Source organism: Eupeodes corollae, chromosome 1 (genome assembly GCF_945859685.1).
Source record: "Eupeodes corollae chromosome 1, idEupCoro1.1, whole genome shotgun sequence".
NCBI lineage: Eukaryota > Metazoa > Arthropoda > Insecta > Diptera > Syrphidae > Eupeodes > Eupeodes corollae.
Genome location: NC_079147.1, coordinates 233,514,950 through 233,529,124, shown reverse-complemented (window position 1 = coordinate 233,529,124; position 14,175 = coordinate 233,514,950). Strand labels below are relative to the sequence as shown.

Sequence of the window (14,175 nt, the reverse complement as noted above, 5' to 3'; positions counted from 1 at the left end):
GAGCGTGATGCTAAACTCTATTAAATGCCTTTAAAATTTCAAGTGCAATAATCTTACTTTCTCCAAAACGATGTAAATATTTGTTCCACTGTTCGGTGAGATGAATCATGAGATCACCACTGGGCCTATTGCTATGAAAACCATACTGTCGGTCATTAAGAAACTTCCGTTCTTCGAGATATTTCTTGAGCTGATAATTAATCAGCGTTTCCATGACCTTGAAAAGAAGGGACGTGAGTGCTATTGGACGATAGTTAGAGGGAGAGGAGGATTCGCCTTTTTTAGGGACAGGCTGGACAAATGCTATTTTCCATCCGCTCGGAAAGAGACCTGTAAAGTAGGAAAGATGGAAAAGTTTACGCAGTGGTTTTGCCAGCGATGAAGAACACCTCTTCAGAACAATTGGGGAAATACTATCCGGGCCAGTGGATTTGTGTATGTAAAAGTCTTTCAGTACTCTTGCAACTGCACGAGTGCGAAAGAAGATTCGTCCCATTGAATAATTTACGCTCTCAAGAACAGGAGGACTCATGACACTTTCCGGTAGCGTCGAATTAACAGCAAACTGTGCTGCAAGCAAATTGGCTTTATCAATCGAGCAATCCTGTTTTAAATGCCATTAGACGTGCCTACTGGAATAAAATCAGTCTAACTATGGATGAACTAAAAAATATATTAAACGGTGACACTAGCTGGTCGACTCTAGTCAGCTACGTTAAAACGGCATGGAGATACCGCTCCCAAATTATAAATCAAAGTTTCTGATTTAGATTACAATATTATAACAACAACTATTTCAATTCGATCTTAATATATTTTCTCTTAAGATCACAACTAAACTAAACTTATCTTCGTTAAGGTTTATATCTTTTTGGTACTAATCTAGCCTTTGCAAACCATCAGGAAGCAAGGCTATGGAATTCTGCAACATCTTACATGTGTTTAAAAAAATGTAAAATGTAAGTCAAAATATTAATGATAAAAGTTTAAAATGTAAAAAGTTGTAAATTGCTTTTAACATTGCAAATGAACGTTAACACCCTTTCATACTTTTTGATGCATCATCTCCTAATCAATATTTTCGTTTTCGAACATGCTTATTCAAAATGAGAGGGGATGAAGAAAAAATTAATTTTTGGTTGAAAACTGTTCGTACAAATTTTCCACTGATTTTTCTTTACATCCATAATCAACCTTTCTTAAGTTATCATTGAATACTTTTAAAACTAAGAAATTCAAAAAAAATTGGCTTTTGTTTTAATCTGCCCCCGAAATAAAACTCAAGCCAGCGGTTATGCCCTTTCTAGTAGCAGGTACACTATACCATCCGATCGTCATCATCGTCAGTCATCACATTAAGCGTATAGTGAAACAGGTAGTAGCAAAAATTAACCAATACCTTTGCTCTCTCAATAATTATAGAGAGACACCTCCGTATCAGGTAGATAGATATCACCACAACTAAAGTGACCGCAAAAGAAGATCAGTAAAACCCCAGCTCAGACCCAGAGCCACAGCCACAGCCATAGCCATTAACAGAGCTAAAGCCAGACATGAGACAAAAGTAATAATAAAACAACAAATTTACATCTACTGCTTCAGATGATTGTTGACGGTCAACCCGAATGGACGGACAAAAGAATTCGACTTGATTTGTATCTCGCAGATACATAAGCTCGTACCTTACTTAGCTCTCTGCTTCACTTTCGATTGATACGCGCGAGTGAGTGATTGCGTGTGTGGTGTGTTGTGCGCGCATATTCGGAGGTTGTAACTTGTGTAACTTGATCTTGCAAATTTTCGAATTGATAAGCATAGAAAAAAAAATGAATAAATTACCATCAATAGCCTTGACATTGATGCTTTTAAGTGTTTTCAGTTCCTCGAGTGCCAAAGATCTTGTGTGTCAGATAATCGAATCGAATCATTTGCCATGTGAGAACCACGAAGTTTTAACTCCCGATGGTTATAAACTTAGCTTGCATCGAATTCCGCCAAAAAATACCACCAATAATTTGAAGCCGTTTGTTTTGATGCACGGCTTGATCGGATCAGCTGCTGATTTCGTGCTGGCCGGTCGCGATCGGAGTCTGGGGTGTATGCTCCATGAGCGAGGCTATGATGTTTGGTTGCCCAATGCCCGCGGTACAACGTACTCCAAACGGCATTCCGAATTCGATTCGTCTATGCCCGACTTTTGGAACTTCACCTGGCACGAAATCGGCTACTACGATCTTCCGGCGATCATCGATCATGTCACCGAGCAGACGGGTCACGAAAAGATGCACTACGTCGCCCATTCCCAGGGATCAACCATCTTCCTGGTGATGCTGTCCGAACGGCCTGAATACAATGACCGCATCATATCAGCATCCCTTCTGGCTCCGGTGGCTTTTCTCTCCAACCTCATGAGCCCACCCCTGCGAATAATGGCCGCTGAGAGCGAGAAAATTGAGGTAGTTAGTTAGTGCTTTGAAGTCTTGTTTAAAAAAAGGACAAATTTTTAACGTGTGCCAATATATATGCTATGCACCCCCAATCGTGTGTGAATGTGAATAATACTAATGCCCTTTTGTCATTTCTTCCATTTTGTCTATCTTCCTTTATGCTAACTAACGGTATACGAGTAGGCACTCTTAAATCACCTGGGATTACATGAGCTCTTCCCATCGACCGCTCTAAATCAACTTGGCGGACATTTGCTGTGCGGCAAAGGTGTTCCCACACAAAGCTTGTGCATTTTGGTAATGTACTTGTCGGTGGGCTTCAGCGAATTCGAAATGGATAGGGTAAGTTAAACTTCTCTTTAAACTAGACATAGATATGTGTATGTAAGGAGGTACTTGAAAATATAGGTATCGTACCTATACGAACTTTCGTATCAACCCCTATATTTTCGAAAACGATAGGAGTGTTGTGGGGGCGGGCTTTACGAATATCCTTTTTTTCCGTTTAATACAACTTACGAGTGTTGGAGTGAAACTTTATTTAAATTTCAAAAACTCTGAAGTAAAAACGAAAAAACAAAATATTATAGTAGTGTAAGGGTGGATTGAAACGGAAAATAATAAAAACTTATATCCAAGGGGATAACATAAATTTACTGGATTATTATTTGAGATCTCTTTCTCTGTACTTTTTGGTTTTGTGTTTATTCTATAAAAGGGAAAGAAATTGTAAATGGTATAACAATCCCTCTACACAGAGTTATAATCGTACCTCTCTCTCTCTGTACCCGGTGCCGTTTCCGTTGCCCTTGCCATTGCCATTGCCATTTATGCCCAACTATCAAACCAACCCTTGCACATATGAGTCTCACGAAATATCTATCTATCTATCTATCTATCTATTGGGTTGGGATAGGTTTTTCGTGTGGGGTTTGGGGGAGGAGATGACGATGGGAAGTTCTATGGAGCGCATAGCTCATCACATTGGATTTAAGTGTTACGATTATTTGTGGCACTGCTCTGTGTGACTATTATTTTTTTTTTGTATCCATGAAGTTTTTAACACCAACTTGGGTGCGAGAGATGGATTTTTCCCTTAGTACCCGAGTTCCTACTGTGTGTAGATATAAATATATGGTTCATAGATATTTTTTTCATATTTTGGGCAAAAGAGCAGAATTCATGCAGCGTGGTAAATTATTTGTAAATTAGATTTCAATCTGCGATGAGCATTTTATTTTATTTTATATTTTGTTGTATTTTTTTTTCATTTCATAGCTTGGGGCTTAAGGTTAACATTGAAATGAATCGAAATGATGGAAAGAAAAATATATAAACATGCAGAGAATTGTTGTATATACCGAGTAGAAGATTTATTGAGGGATTAAAACTGTCAGAATGTTTTAATTTTTGACAGAGAATTTTTTTTTAAATTTTAAAAAAGAAAATCCTATGGATTTGGAGTGAAATACTTTTATGACATTAACTTGCAATTTCATTGAAAAAGACAGGACATATAATTAATTTTTTCATTAAGAAAAGAAAACCTTTTTTTGAAAACAATACTTTAAAATTTGAATAAGGGACATAATTTTAAAGAAATATTTGAGTTTGTATCTTTTTTTATGTTTTTTAACGAATATTAAATTTTCCCGAATTTTTTAATTTAAGCGATTGATTTTGATTCTCAATTATTAACTTCCCATAGGAAGTTATTGTAATGGGTCCGATTTGTCAAATTGAAAATTTTGACATTTCTCGACGTTTCAAGGTCCCTAGAGTCGAAATAAAAGATTTTTAGAAAGATGTCTGTGCGTGCGTGTGTACGTACGTCCGCGACGTTTTTTTCGTCCTCCATAGCTCAAGAACCAGTAGAGATTTCAACTTCAAATAAATTTTGTTATACAGATAATAAGGCAGAAAGATGCAGAAAGGGCTCTCAAGAAAATTGCGTGGGTGGTTTTTTTACAATAGCAGTTTGAAAAGGTGAACATTTTGGTTAACCCTAAATATCTTACGAACCAAAAACGCTAGAGACTTGAATTAAATTTTATATAACATATTGTAACGTGATACTAAACAAGTATATTTTTTGAAAAAAATCAATATAACGGTTTTTTTATAAATCAATAAAACTGAAAAAAAAATTTTTTTTTTAAAACTTGAAATTTAGGCTTCAAGCTTATTTTATCTTATAAGAAATATTGTTTCCAACATTTTGAAAAATGTTGAGAAAAATCGAATTGACAGTTTTTTTACAAAAAATAAAAACCTAAAAAAAAAATTATAAATTGATGTTTGACTCAAATATCTTTTCAAAACTTTGACATATTGGCTTTAATTTACTTTAATCTTTTAAAAAATCTTGTTGTCAATATTCAGTTTAAGTTTGAAAAAAATCGAATTGACAGTTTCTTTACAAAAAATTAAAAACCGAAAAAAAATAGACAAAAGTTGGTAAAAAATGATTTTCGACTCAAATATCTTTTCAAAAATTTGAGATTTTAGCTTCTTACTAATTTTTCCTTATAAGAAATATTGTTTTCAACATTAGGACAAATTTTGAGAATGTTTTCATTATTCAGTAATTTTTATATAAGAATCCAACAGTCCGTTATTTCATAAAAAATAAAATCAACAAAAAATAGTACGCAAATTTGGTAAAAATTGATACGAGTACATATAGACAAACTTTTAAGCAAGACAAATCGACAGACGGGGTTTGAAGTTATCAGCGTGGGTCGCATCCCAGCCTCTTTTTTGAATTTTTCTGTTTGACTGATGCATGTACATACAGGGTGGTTCACGGGAATTGGTACAAAAATAAGTGGATACAACTCATGATATTTTAGACGTACAACTCGTTTATTAATATTTTATCTTATACGAGGTGTGTTCAAAAAGTACCCGGAATTTTCGTTTTTTTTTCAAAAAAATATTTATTTATTCGTTTACATCAATGTGGTCCCCTTCAAAGTAGACTATCAACCAACCCCCCAGATATAATACCCTTATGCCAGCGTTTTTTCTAATCTTCGAAGCACTCTTGATATTCACTTTTTGATATGTCCTTAAGCATTCTCAGCGATACGGCCTTTATTTCTTCAATCGAGAAAAACCGCCGTCCTTTCATGGGTCTCTTCAACTTTGGAAACAGAAAAAAGAGAAAAAGACACACGAAGCCATACCTGGTGAATATGGACGTTGGGGCATGACTGCGGTATTTTTTGTTGGCCAACAAATTAATAACAAGCAACGACGAGTGAGCAGGTGCGTTATCGTGGTGCAAAAGCCATGAATTGTTTTTATATAAATCGGAGCGCTTTTTTCGGATTGTCTCACGCAAATATCGCATAACTTCAATGTAATACTCCTTATTAACCGTACGATCTTGTGGTAAGAACTTTTGATGCACTATGCCATTATAATCAGAGAAAACAGTAAGCAAAACCTTCACATTTGATCGAACTTGACGTGCTTTTTCGCTCTTGGTGACGTTGGATGCTTTCAGGTGGACGATTGTGTGTGATTTGGTTTCGACACCCATGTTCCATCACCAGTTATGACCCTTTCAAGCAAACTTGGATCGTCGTTGACGTCATTTAATATCTCCTGAGCTATGTTCATGCGATTGTTTTTTCTTTGATCAAAATTCAATTCTTCCATTTTTAAAACAACAAAAATCGCCGAGCTCATAAAAACATGTCGAACCTTAGCATCTACCACAGACAAAGTTAACAGTGAATATACCTGAAAATTGCATCATGTTTTAGAGGCATGTATACCAACACAATTAAAAAGAATTTTAATTTCGGACTCTCCTGACCCGCGAAATTTAAAAATTCCGGGTACTTTTTGAAGACACCTCGTCAGTGCCATTTTAAGTTTTGAAATTAACATCTAGCATATGACGTCTATCTTGTTCGTAGCACCAAGAAAGTCGATCAAACAAATTTAAGGGAACGCGTTGAAACAAGTGTCTATTAGTTAAATTTCCGTTTCTATTCTATCCTTAAGGTCGTCTAGTGTAAGTGGTTTTGACTCGTAAACACGTTACTTTAGATTACCCCCAAAGAAAAAAATCGCACATCGGCAAGTTAGGTTTTCTGGGAGGCCAATACATATCTTCAAAACGTGAAATGAAACGACTGGAAAACATCTCGCGTACGACATTCATTGTGGAGATCGCAGTGTGTGGAGGTGCTCCATCTTGTTAAAATCAGACATTTGACGGGTTGATAATTCACCTTCTCCTAGGTAACTCTGATTTTTAAAAGTTATGAAGCATGTAAATGTAACAGGAACTATTAACGGTCACCTGGATCATTACCAAACAGTCCGTAACGTTCGTCCGTGGAGGCTTTAAGGGGTTTCTGCAGCATAATAACGGACATTTTGCTTATTTACAAAACCGTCGAGGAGAAAACGCTCTTCATCACTCATAAATAAAAGCATATCTTAAATCTTGAAGTAACGAGACAATCTCTAATGGAAATTCTGAAGGTTAGTGAATATCATTGGGTTTCAACTGTTGAACAGTTGTCAATTTATAAGAATGGAAGTTCAACTCACGCTGGACGATGTGTCGAACGGAAGAACGATTAAGTTGTAAAGCATGAGCTTGTTTGTGCACCGAACGTCTTGGAATCTGTAGAGCAGCTCTTAAATTTGTCCGTATTTTCGGGAGTTGTTACAGTACGTAATCGCTGTACTTTCACGCGAACACTCGCTACAGGACACTTCACTACTCCATTGTTGAAACTAAATGGCATTATCTAACGGATAAAATTAGACCTTTTCAAATTACTCACACTCAGCCTACGTCGAGAAAAATCCAACTATTTTTAACCCTATTCCCGTGAAACACCATGAATATTTAAATTGGTATGCGCAAATACATACGTGTAATAATTTAAATGGATTTTAAAATCTGTGATTTCAAAACTTAAAAGAAAAATTTAAAAAGATAAAAGGTACAAATTTAGATTTAAAACAAAAGATATTGTAGGTAGAGGTGTGCTTATGTCATTAAAAAACATTCCAAAGAATGTAATTAATAATGAAGTTTAGTTTTTGTTTTTATGGAACAAATCCGTCAACTGTCAATTAAAAGTTCTTTAGTTTTGTTAATATCAACAAAAAATTTGTCACCATTTTTGTAGTGATTTTTGACAATTCATTGCGTTGTTGAAGGGTGTTCCATTTTTAGTAATAAGCAAGAACGTATTTTTTTACTTTTCAAATGTCAAAATATGATAGCTTCAAAAGTAACAACTATATTGTAGTTCAACAAAATTTTTAACATTTGTTTGTTGCATTAAACACAAATTTGCAAAGAGGAAACTATAGAATTGCACAGCTTTTCTCTTTGCAAAATATGTTTCTCCAAACTCAAATTTGCGAAGCGCAAAATCTTTTCTAAAAAGTGAGAAGTTTTGTTATTTTGAAAAGTATTTGTTCCTTTTATTTCAACTTGATACTTGTCTTGATACTTTGCAAGTTGCAATTAGAATTTTTGCAAAGCTTACTGCAAATAGCTATTTTCAATTACAAATAAGAGCTTGTTCTAAAAATTTCTCGAAAACTGATAATAAATGAACCGCTTTGAAAATGAAGAAGTAAATAAAAATTAACAAGACAATGGACGTATGATATTTTTAATTTTGACAAATTTACCAAAGAACATGAAATTAAAATTTTAGGGTTAACACATTGATTCAACTTAATTTCAAAAATGTATGATTTTGATGAGTTTTTAATCCATCGATATTGTAGCCATTCTTTAATGAAATTTGACAGTTAAAAGCATAAAAATGTTTCTTTTGAAAAGCTGTTGTAAGACAATTTATACAAAATTAATCTATGTGTTGACTATTTTGAAAACGAAGAAATTAATAATAGTGACCCAACGAGTAGTCAAACTAAAAACTAACTTCGTAAATGATTTTTTGACAAAAGAGATTTTTCGATTAACGAAAAATACCATCGAATTTGTGTTGCCTAAAATTTGAAATAAACTACAATTTAATAGCCAAAGGAATTTGTGCTTAAGTCTCTTGCAACAAATTTCGTGTACGCTACATTAAGCTGGAAATGGAGTCCAATATCACAGTTTTGCATCTATACAGGGAATGAGCAAAGCAACCGTCTGCAGACTAATTTATCGAGAGTCGAATATTAACTTTGATGAATTTCTCTCTAAAACCACTTGCTTGGCACAAAAGTCTTCAAACTTAGCCTCGCAATTTTCTCCAATGAAGGATTTTCTTATGAAGAGGGATTTTTGTTTTTTTATCGAAATCTTAAAACTTTCTTAAAGCTAGACAAAAATTCCTAAATATTAACAACTTAAAAATTTCTACTACTGCCTTTCGGCCTTGAAAAAAATTGTAATACTAAATAACAATAACGTAATCTAAAACCAAGAAAATGAAACAAAAAACTTGGTATCTTTTTCATTATTATTGAAACAATAAATAGAAAAACAATTATAATACTTAAGCTTTTTAAAACTAACCAAAACCATAAAACTACTTAAAATTACTTAAATTAATTACTCCTGCCACACACTATCTCTTCGGCCCCTATCGGAAACAGGCCTACTGAACCGAAGGAGGGGCCGGATAAAGGCCATGTAGCAAATCACCTTCAACCTGCTGTCAAGACGGCTTCTAAAAAACAACCGCTTTGTCAGAGCAAAGATTCCCCTACATCTGGCCAGAGCAGCACTTATACGTCTTTCGAAATATAAGTATTGATCCAACCAAATGCCAAGGTACTTTACTACACTTTTATACGCCAGTGGCTGACAATTTGGTACAACGATCACAAGATTTGTATAGTTCTTTCTCGTATCTCTTGAGGGTTCACACAATGGAGTCCTAAAAATTATAGTTTTGCATTTCTGAAAGTTGATTTTTAACTTCCAATCATCGCAATATTTCTGCAAAAGTGTCATGATAATCTCAATTTTTGGGTCCGAACTGTATACAATAAGGTCGTCGGCCTACGTTTTCGCTGATGCAAATGCTGAACAAGATCGGCGGGTAAACCATTATGAAGACCATTTTTAATATCAAAGATTTTGGTCAATTTTGACAATGAACTGTCAACCATTAAGCATATCATAAAGTAAATATAACAGTGGTTTACTTATGCCAAGTCTGGTCAGATTTAGATACAGACCCTTTAACCATACGGTGTCGAAGGCCTTCTCAAAGTCAACCGAACAAGAACCCGTACATTGCCTTTTAGATTTTTTCCAATGGATATCAGAAACAAGCTCGGACGCAGCCTGAATAATGTCATGTCCCGCTTTAAAGACCAACTGATTATCCGAAATGATTTTGTTGTTCCCAGCCAGAGAGCTCTATTTATAACCTTCTGGAATATCTTACTGATACTCGGCAGAAGACATATCGACCGGTGATTCGTCGGATTGGAGGTGTCATTTCCCTTTTTCGGGAGCTGTTTTCCAACGGACCGCATAATATGCAATATTCAGAATATTGCTAAACAGAGTGGTATAAATGTCTAAGGCTACCTGGGGTAAATTTCGTAGTACAATGCCAACACCTAGTCCCGTTTTACTCGGCAATGATGGCATTTCCAATTTTTGTCTTTGAATGTGGTAAAACTGAGGTTCTTGGAATGCAGCTTGTTGACGGCACCATGATATTTATTGATTCACCAATGTTTTTCAATGTAAATTTGATCTTAATAAAAACACTATCCAAGATTTACTTTGCTACTTTTCAAAATACGAATTAATTGCAAAGTTGTATTTTAAATTGGTGAAACATTTACTTTTTCAAATAAAGTCTAAAAAATTGAAAAGTCTTTTCACTTTGTAAATTTTGTAAAACATTTTGCATTTTTACTTTGCAGAATATTATTTATTTGTAAAGTGAAAAGTGTTTGATGAAACAGGCCCCTGGTCTGCCCAAAATATCTACCTTCGACAAAATCTTTACAAACTTGTTTCTCAAGTTAGCTTAGTCCAAATTTTAAAATATTGATTATTTTGAAAAAAAAAAAATATTATTAAATTGGGAATAATCTATTTATATAAAACTGAAATCAAGCAAAGCGGATACTTTTGTTACGGTTTGTCTTCGAATCTTCTTATCCAATTGTTATGCAGTTTTTTTTCAAATGAAAGAGGATATCACAGAGCAGGTTTTAGGCATAAATAAAGTCCGATATTGTTACTCAATAATTTGTTATCTATCCATATAAAATCCAAATATAACTGACTCACGCTTCGATAGGAAATATGAATACAAAGTACAATTTCTGTCGTGCATTCAAATAGCCTAAAAAACCGCCAGGTCTCAGCTGTTAAAAACGAAAAGTTTTATTGGCAGAAATTGCTGATCCACCGGAACCATTAAAAAGTTTTTTGAATCATTCTCATCGAAATTCTAAACGTCTTCTTCATATGGTTCGTGTTTACAATTGTGGTTTCCAAATGATGTCATTCGGTGCCAATGAAATCAGGCATTGAGTCTATCATTTAGCTGGATCTCTTTTAACAAACAATCCTGACGAAACAAAAATTTGTACAAATATATTTCATGGGTGAAGTACAGCGGCGAAAGTCGATAGCACCAAATACTCGTACTTACAGAAAATTATTATACAGAATGGAAAACCGCTCACGCAACTTTCAAATTGCCTTTAGATTTGCAAAGCCGAGAACGTCCATTTTGTAGTATCTCGAAACAAAGCTCACTAGCCAAAGTGCTTAAAGAAAGGACGTTTCTTGTGTGGTACGAATCGACTATGGTAAATAAAGGTGGGCCTGAAGCTATGTATCGTACACTTAGAGATTTTAGAGCTGATAAACGCCCGAAGGGAGGTGTTGTTATACTGGTTATACGCTGGTGATTTTCAGCAAATATTGCCAGTTGTGCCAAGAGCTACAAAAAGTGATGAAATAAATGATTGACTGAAATCGTCGTTTCTGTGGGCTTCTGTCAAACTTTTCAGATTGATCACAAATATGCGCGTACATTTGGGTGGCAACTAGCGTCACTGGACAAGACGAATTAATAGCTAATGTTGACCCGCTAGTTTATTATATATTTAAAATAAAAAGAAGAGCATTTCCAAAATATGTACTGACACCTATTTCAAAAAATCATATCTTTGGATAGAGATTAGAGAAATTTTTATGAAAGTCGTCTTAAAATCTAAATTATAATTTTAAATCAATCTCAAGTCTTTGACAAAATGGCGCCGATACTTAATGCTACGTTAAGTCAAGTCATTGTACACATATTCAAATGACCTTAAAGGAAGAAAAAAAACTTCCTTTTCGAGTGCGTCATCCAAGTCTTTTGCAGGTCATTTAACTCCTATGCTTTACTCGAATATAATTGATCCTTTTCGAACTTTTATTACCTTAATGGTTTTTGATGGTCATATAATGTCTTAAACCTATTTGTCGCCATTAGTTAAGTACTCGGATAATGTTTGCATATAAAATCAATGGTTTCTTAAACTTTAACAATAGGTACTGAAAAACAAAATTCAGGTAGAATTACATTTTTATCTCTATTGATATTGCTACCTACGATATTGATGTATACCTGAAGGTATATAAATAAGTTATTCCTTAATGGATATTCTTGAAATTGATTTTTCCGATAGAAATAATTTTACAAAAATTCGTTTTACCTACAAACATATGTACATATACCTGTATCCCGATATCTTCACATTAAAATGAGTGACTCCACTTTTCAATTATATACCTTTTACCTTCATCTACACACCCACCATCATCTCAAAAACATTCTTTTTAAAGACTAGAAATTTATTTCAATTGCGAAACAGAAAATAAAAATGGCAATGATGGATTTGGAATATATTTTGTGTGATGTTGGAGGAATATCCATAAATCAAAAATCAATATGAATTCATACATTTTGGTGATGTCTTCTTTTTGAAAATATTAAAAAAAAAAGAATAAAAATGATTCTTCTCAATGATTTATTGCAAGTTTTATTTCAGTGAAGGTTCGATTTAGAGATGAAGATATCATTTTGAGATGCAGAGGCTAAGATCGAAGATTGTGTAATGTTACATAAAACCTACTCTGGAGTATTGAAGGATGTGTTGCATACTTTACCTACACTCACATTACATATAGGTCGTGTCTAAATAATTATTATGTATCATGAATCATATCTTTTCTAAAAGTATCTATTAAAAGTATCTATGTACATGTATGTTGTTTATTTGAGAAGGTATTTGAAAAAAATTAAACTGAAAGCCTTGATATTAAGTAAGGTCATTAATATAACCTATACCCACGTCGGTCGCGTCATTGATGGCTTTAAAAAGATTAAAGTTTAATAACGGTTTATACATACATATACATATTTATATATAAATTCGTACTTCGATAAATTAAAAGATAAAATCTATAAGATAATTGATTTCAAATATATTTTAACGACATAACAGTTTGCAATATTTCTTTGACACATGTTATTGATTTAAAGAGATAAAAACTCTTTCAAGATCATATACTTATGATTGACAAGGACACTTCTCGAGACATTGCAAATTGTTGATTTAGTTGAAAGCACTAATGCAACATTTTTAAACAATTTTGTAAAATTGTGGATTTTGGCACCGTGAAATAAGACCAACTTTAAAAAACTGGCCTTAATGCAGTTTTCAAAAGTAAATTATATTGAACATTGACAACTTGACATAAGACCAAATTGATTTAAGAAAGAAGATTAACTTAATAAAACGGTGAGGTATATGTAAGGGTGCTTTTACACACTATAGGATTTGGGGTAGGTGCGAGGTTGAGTGTACCAAAGGTTCGGTTTCTCTCGAACCGATCCAAGGTGCTTTCATCCGCTTTTGTCATAGTCCATGCTTCTGCACCGTATAGCAGGACGGGGATGATAAGGGTCTTATATAGCAACAATTTGGTCCCTCGAAAGGACTTTACTTTCAATTGCTTTCTTAGTCCAAAGAAACAGCGGTTAGCAAGATCAGGACCTATCAGGTTGTTGACGATGGGCTTTAGACGTTCACATATTACGTCAGAGAAGATTTTAAGTAGACTGATTCCTCTATAGTTGGTGCAGTTTAGAGGGTCTCCTTTTTTCAGGATCGGGCAAACAATACTGAGGTTCCATTCATCGGGCATGCTTTCTTCCGACGATATCTTACAGGTAAGTTGGTGCATGCTCCTAACCAACTTATCTACAGCTGCTTTAAAGAGCTCGCCATTCAAGCCATCCAGCGGCTTTATTAGACTTCAGCTTAGATATGGCAATCTTTTCTTCGTCTTAGTCGGGAGGACTGGATTGTTGGCTTTTGTTGTCTATGTTGAATGGATCATCCTGCCTGACAGCGGAATTCAGTTCGCTGTCGCCGTCATACAGTCAGCAGAAGTGGTCCTTCCATATCCTCAGCATTGACTGCGGTTCCACTATGATGTTTCCACCTGTTCATTCCTGCTTTTAAACCTCTCAACATCTTTGACCGCACGCTTCTATGCCCTCTCTTTTTCCTTCTGAGAAGTCGGTGTTCCTCTCGCCTCTTCTGCTCATAGAGCTCATGAGCAGCTCTCGTCCTTTTATGCAGCTCCGCTTTGCGTGCCTGTTGTTTGGCTGCATTTGCCTGCCGACATTCCTCATCAAACCAGGGGTCAATCTGGTTGACGGTAGATTGATCTGGAGAAGTCCAAGTTCCTTTG

General features: G+C 34.7%; 1 protein-coding gene across 1 annotated transcript in view; it reads left to right on the top strand.

Moving 5' to 3' along the window:
• Window positions 1–1,588: 1,588 nt before the first annotated feature.
• Window positions 1,589–14,175, top strand: part of LOC129954016 (lipase 3) — a 56,570-nt gene continuing 43,983 nt past the window's right edge. Inside the window, exons 1-2 of the mRNA XM_056067609.1 lie at window positions 1,589–2,456; window positions 2,631–2,789. Of these exons, the coding sequence (XP_055923584.1) occupies window positions 1,827–2,456; window positions 2,631–2,789 (789 nt within the window). The 5' untranslated portion in view covers window positions 1,589–1,826. The remainder of the gene's footprint in view (window positions 2,457–2,630; window positions 2,790–14,175) is intronic.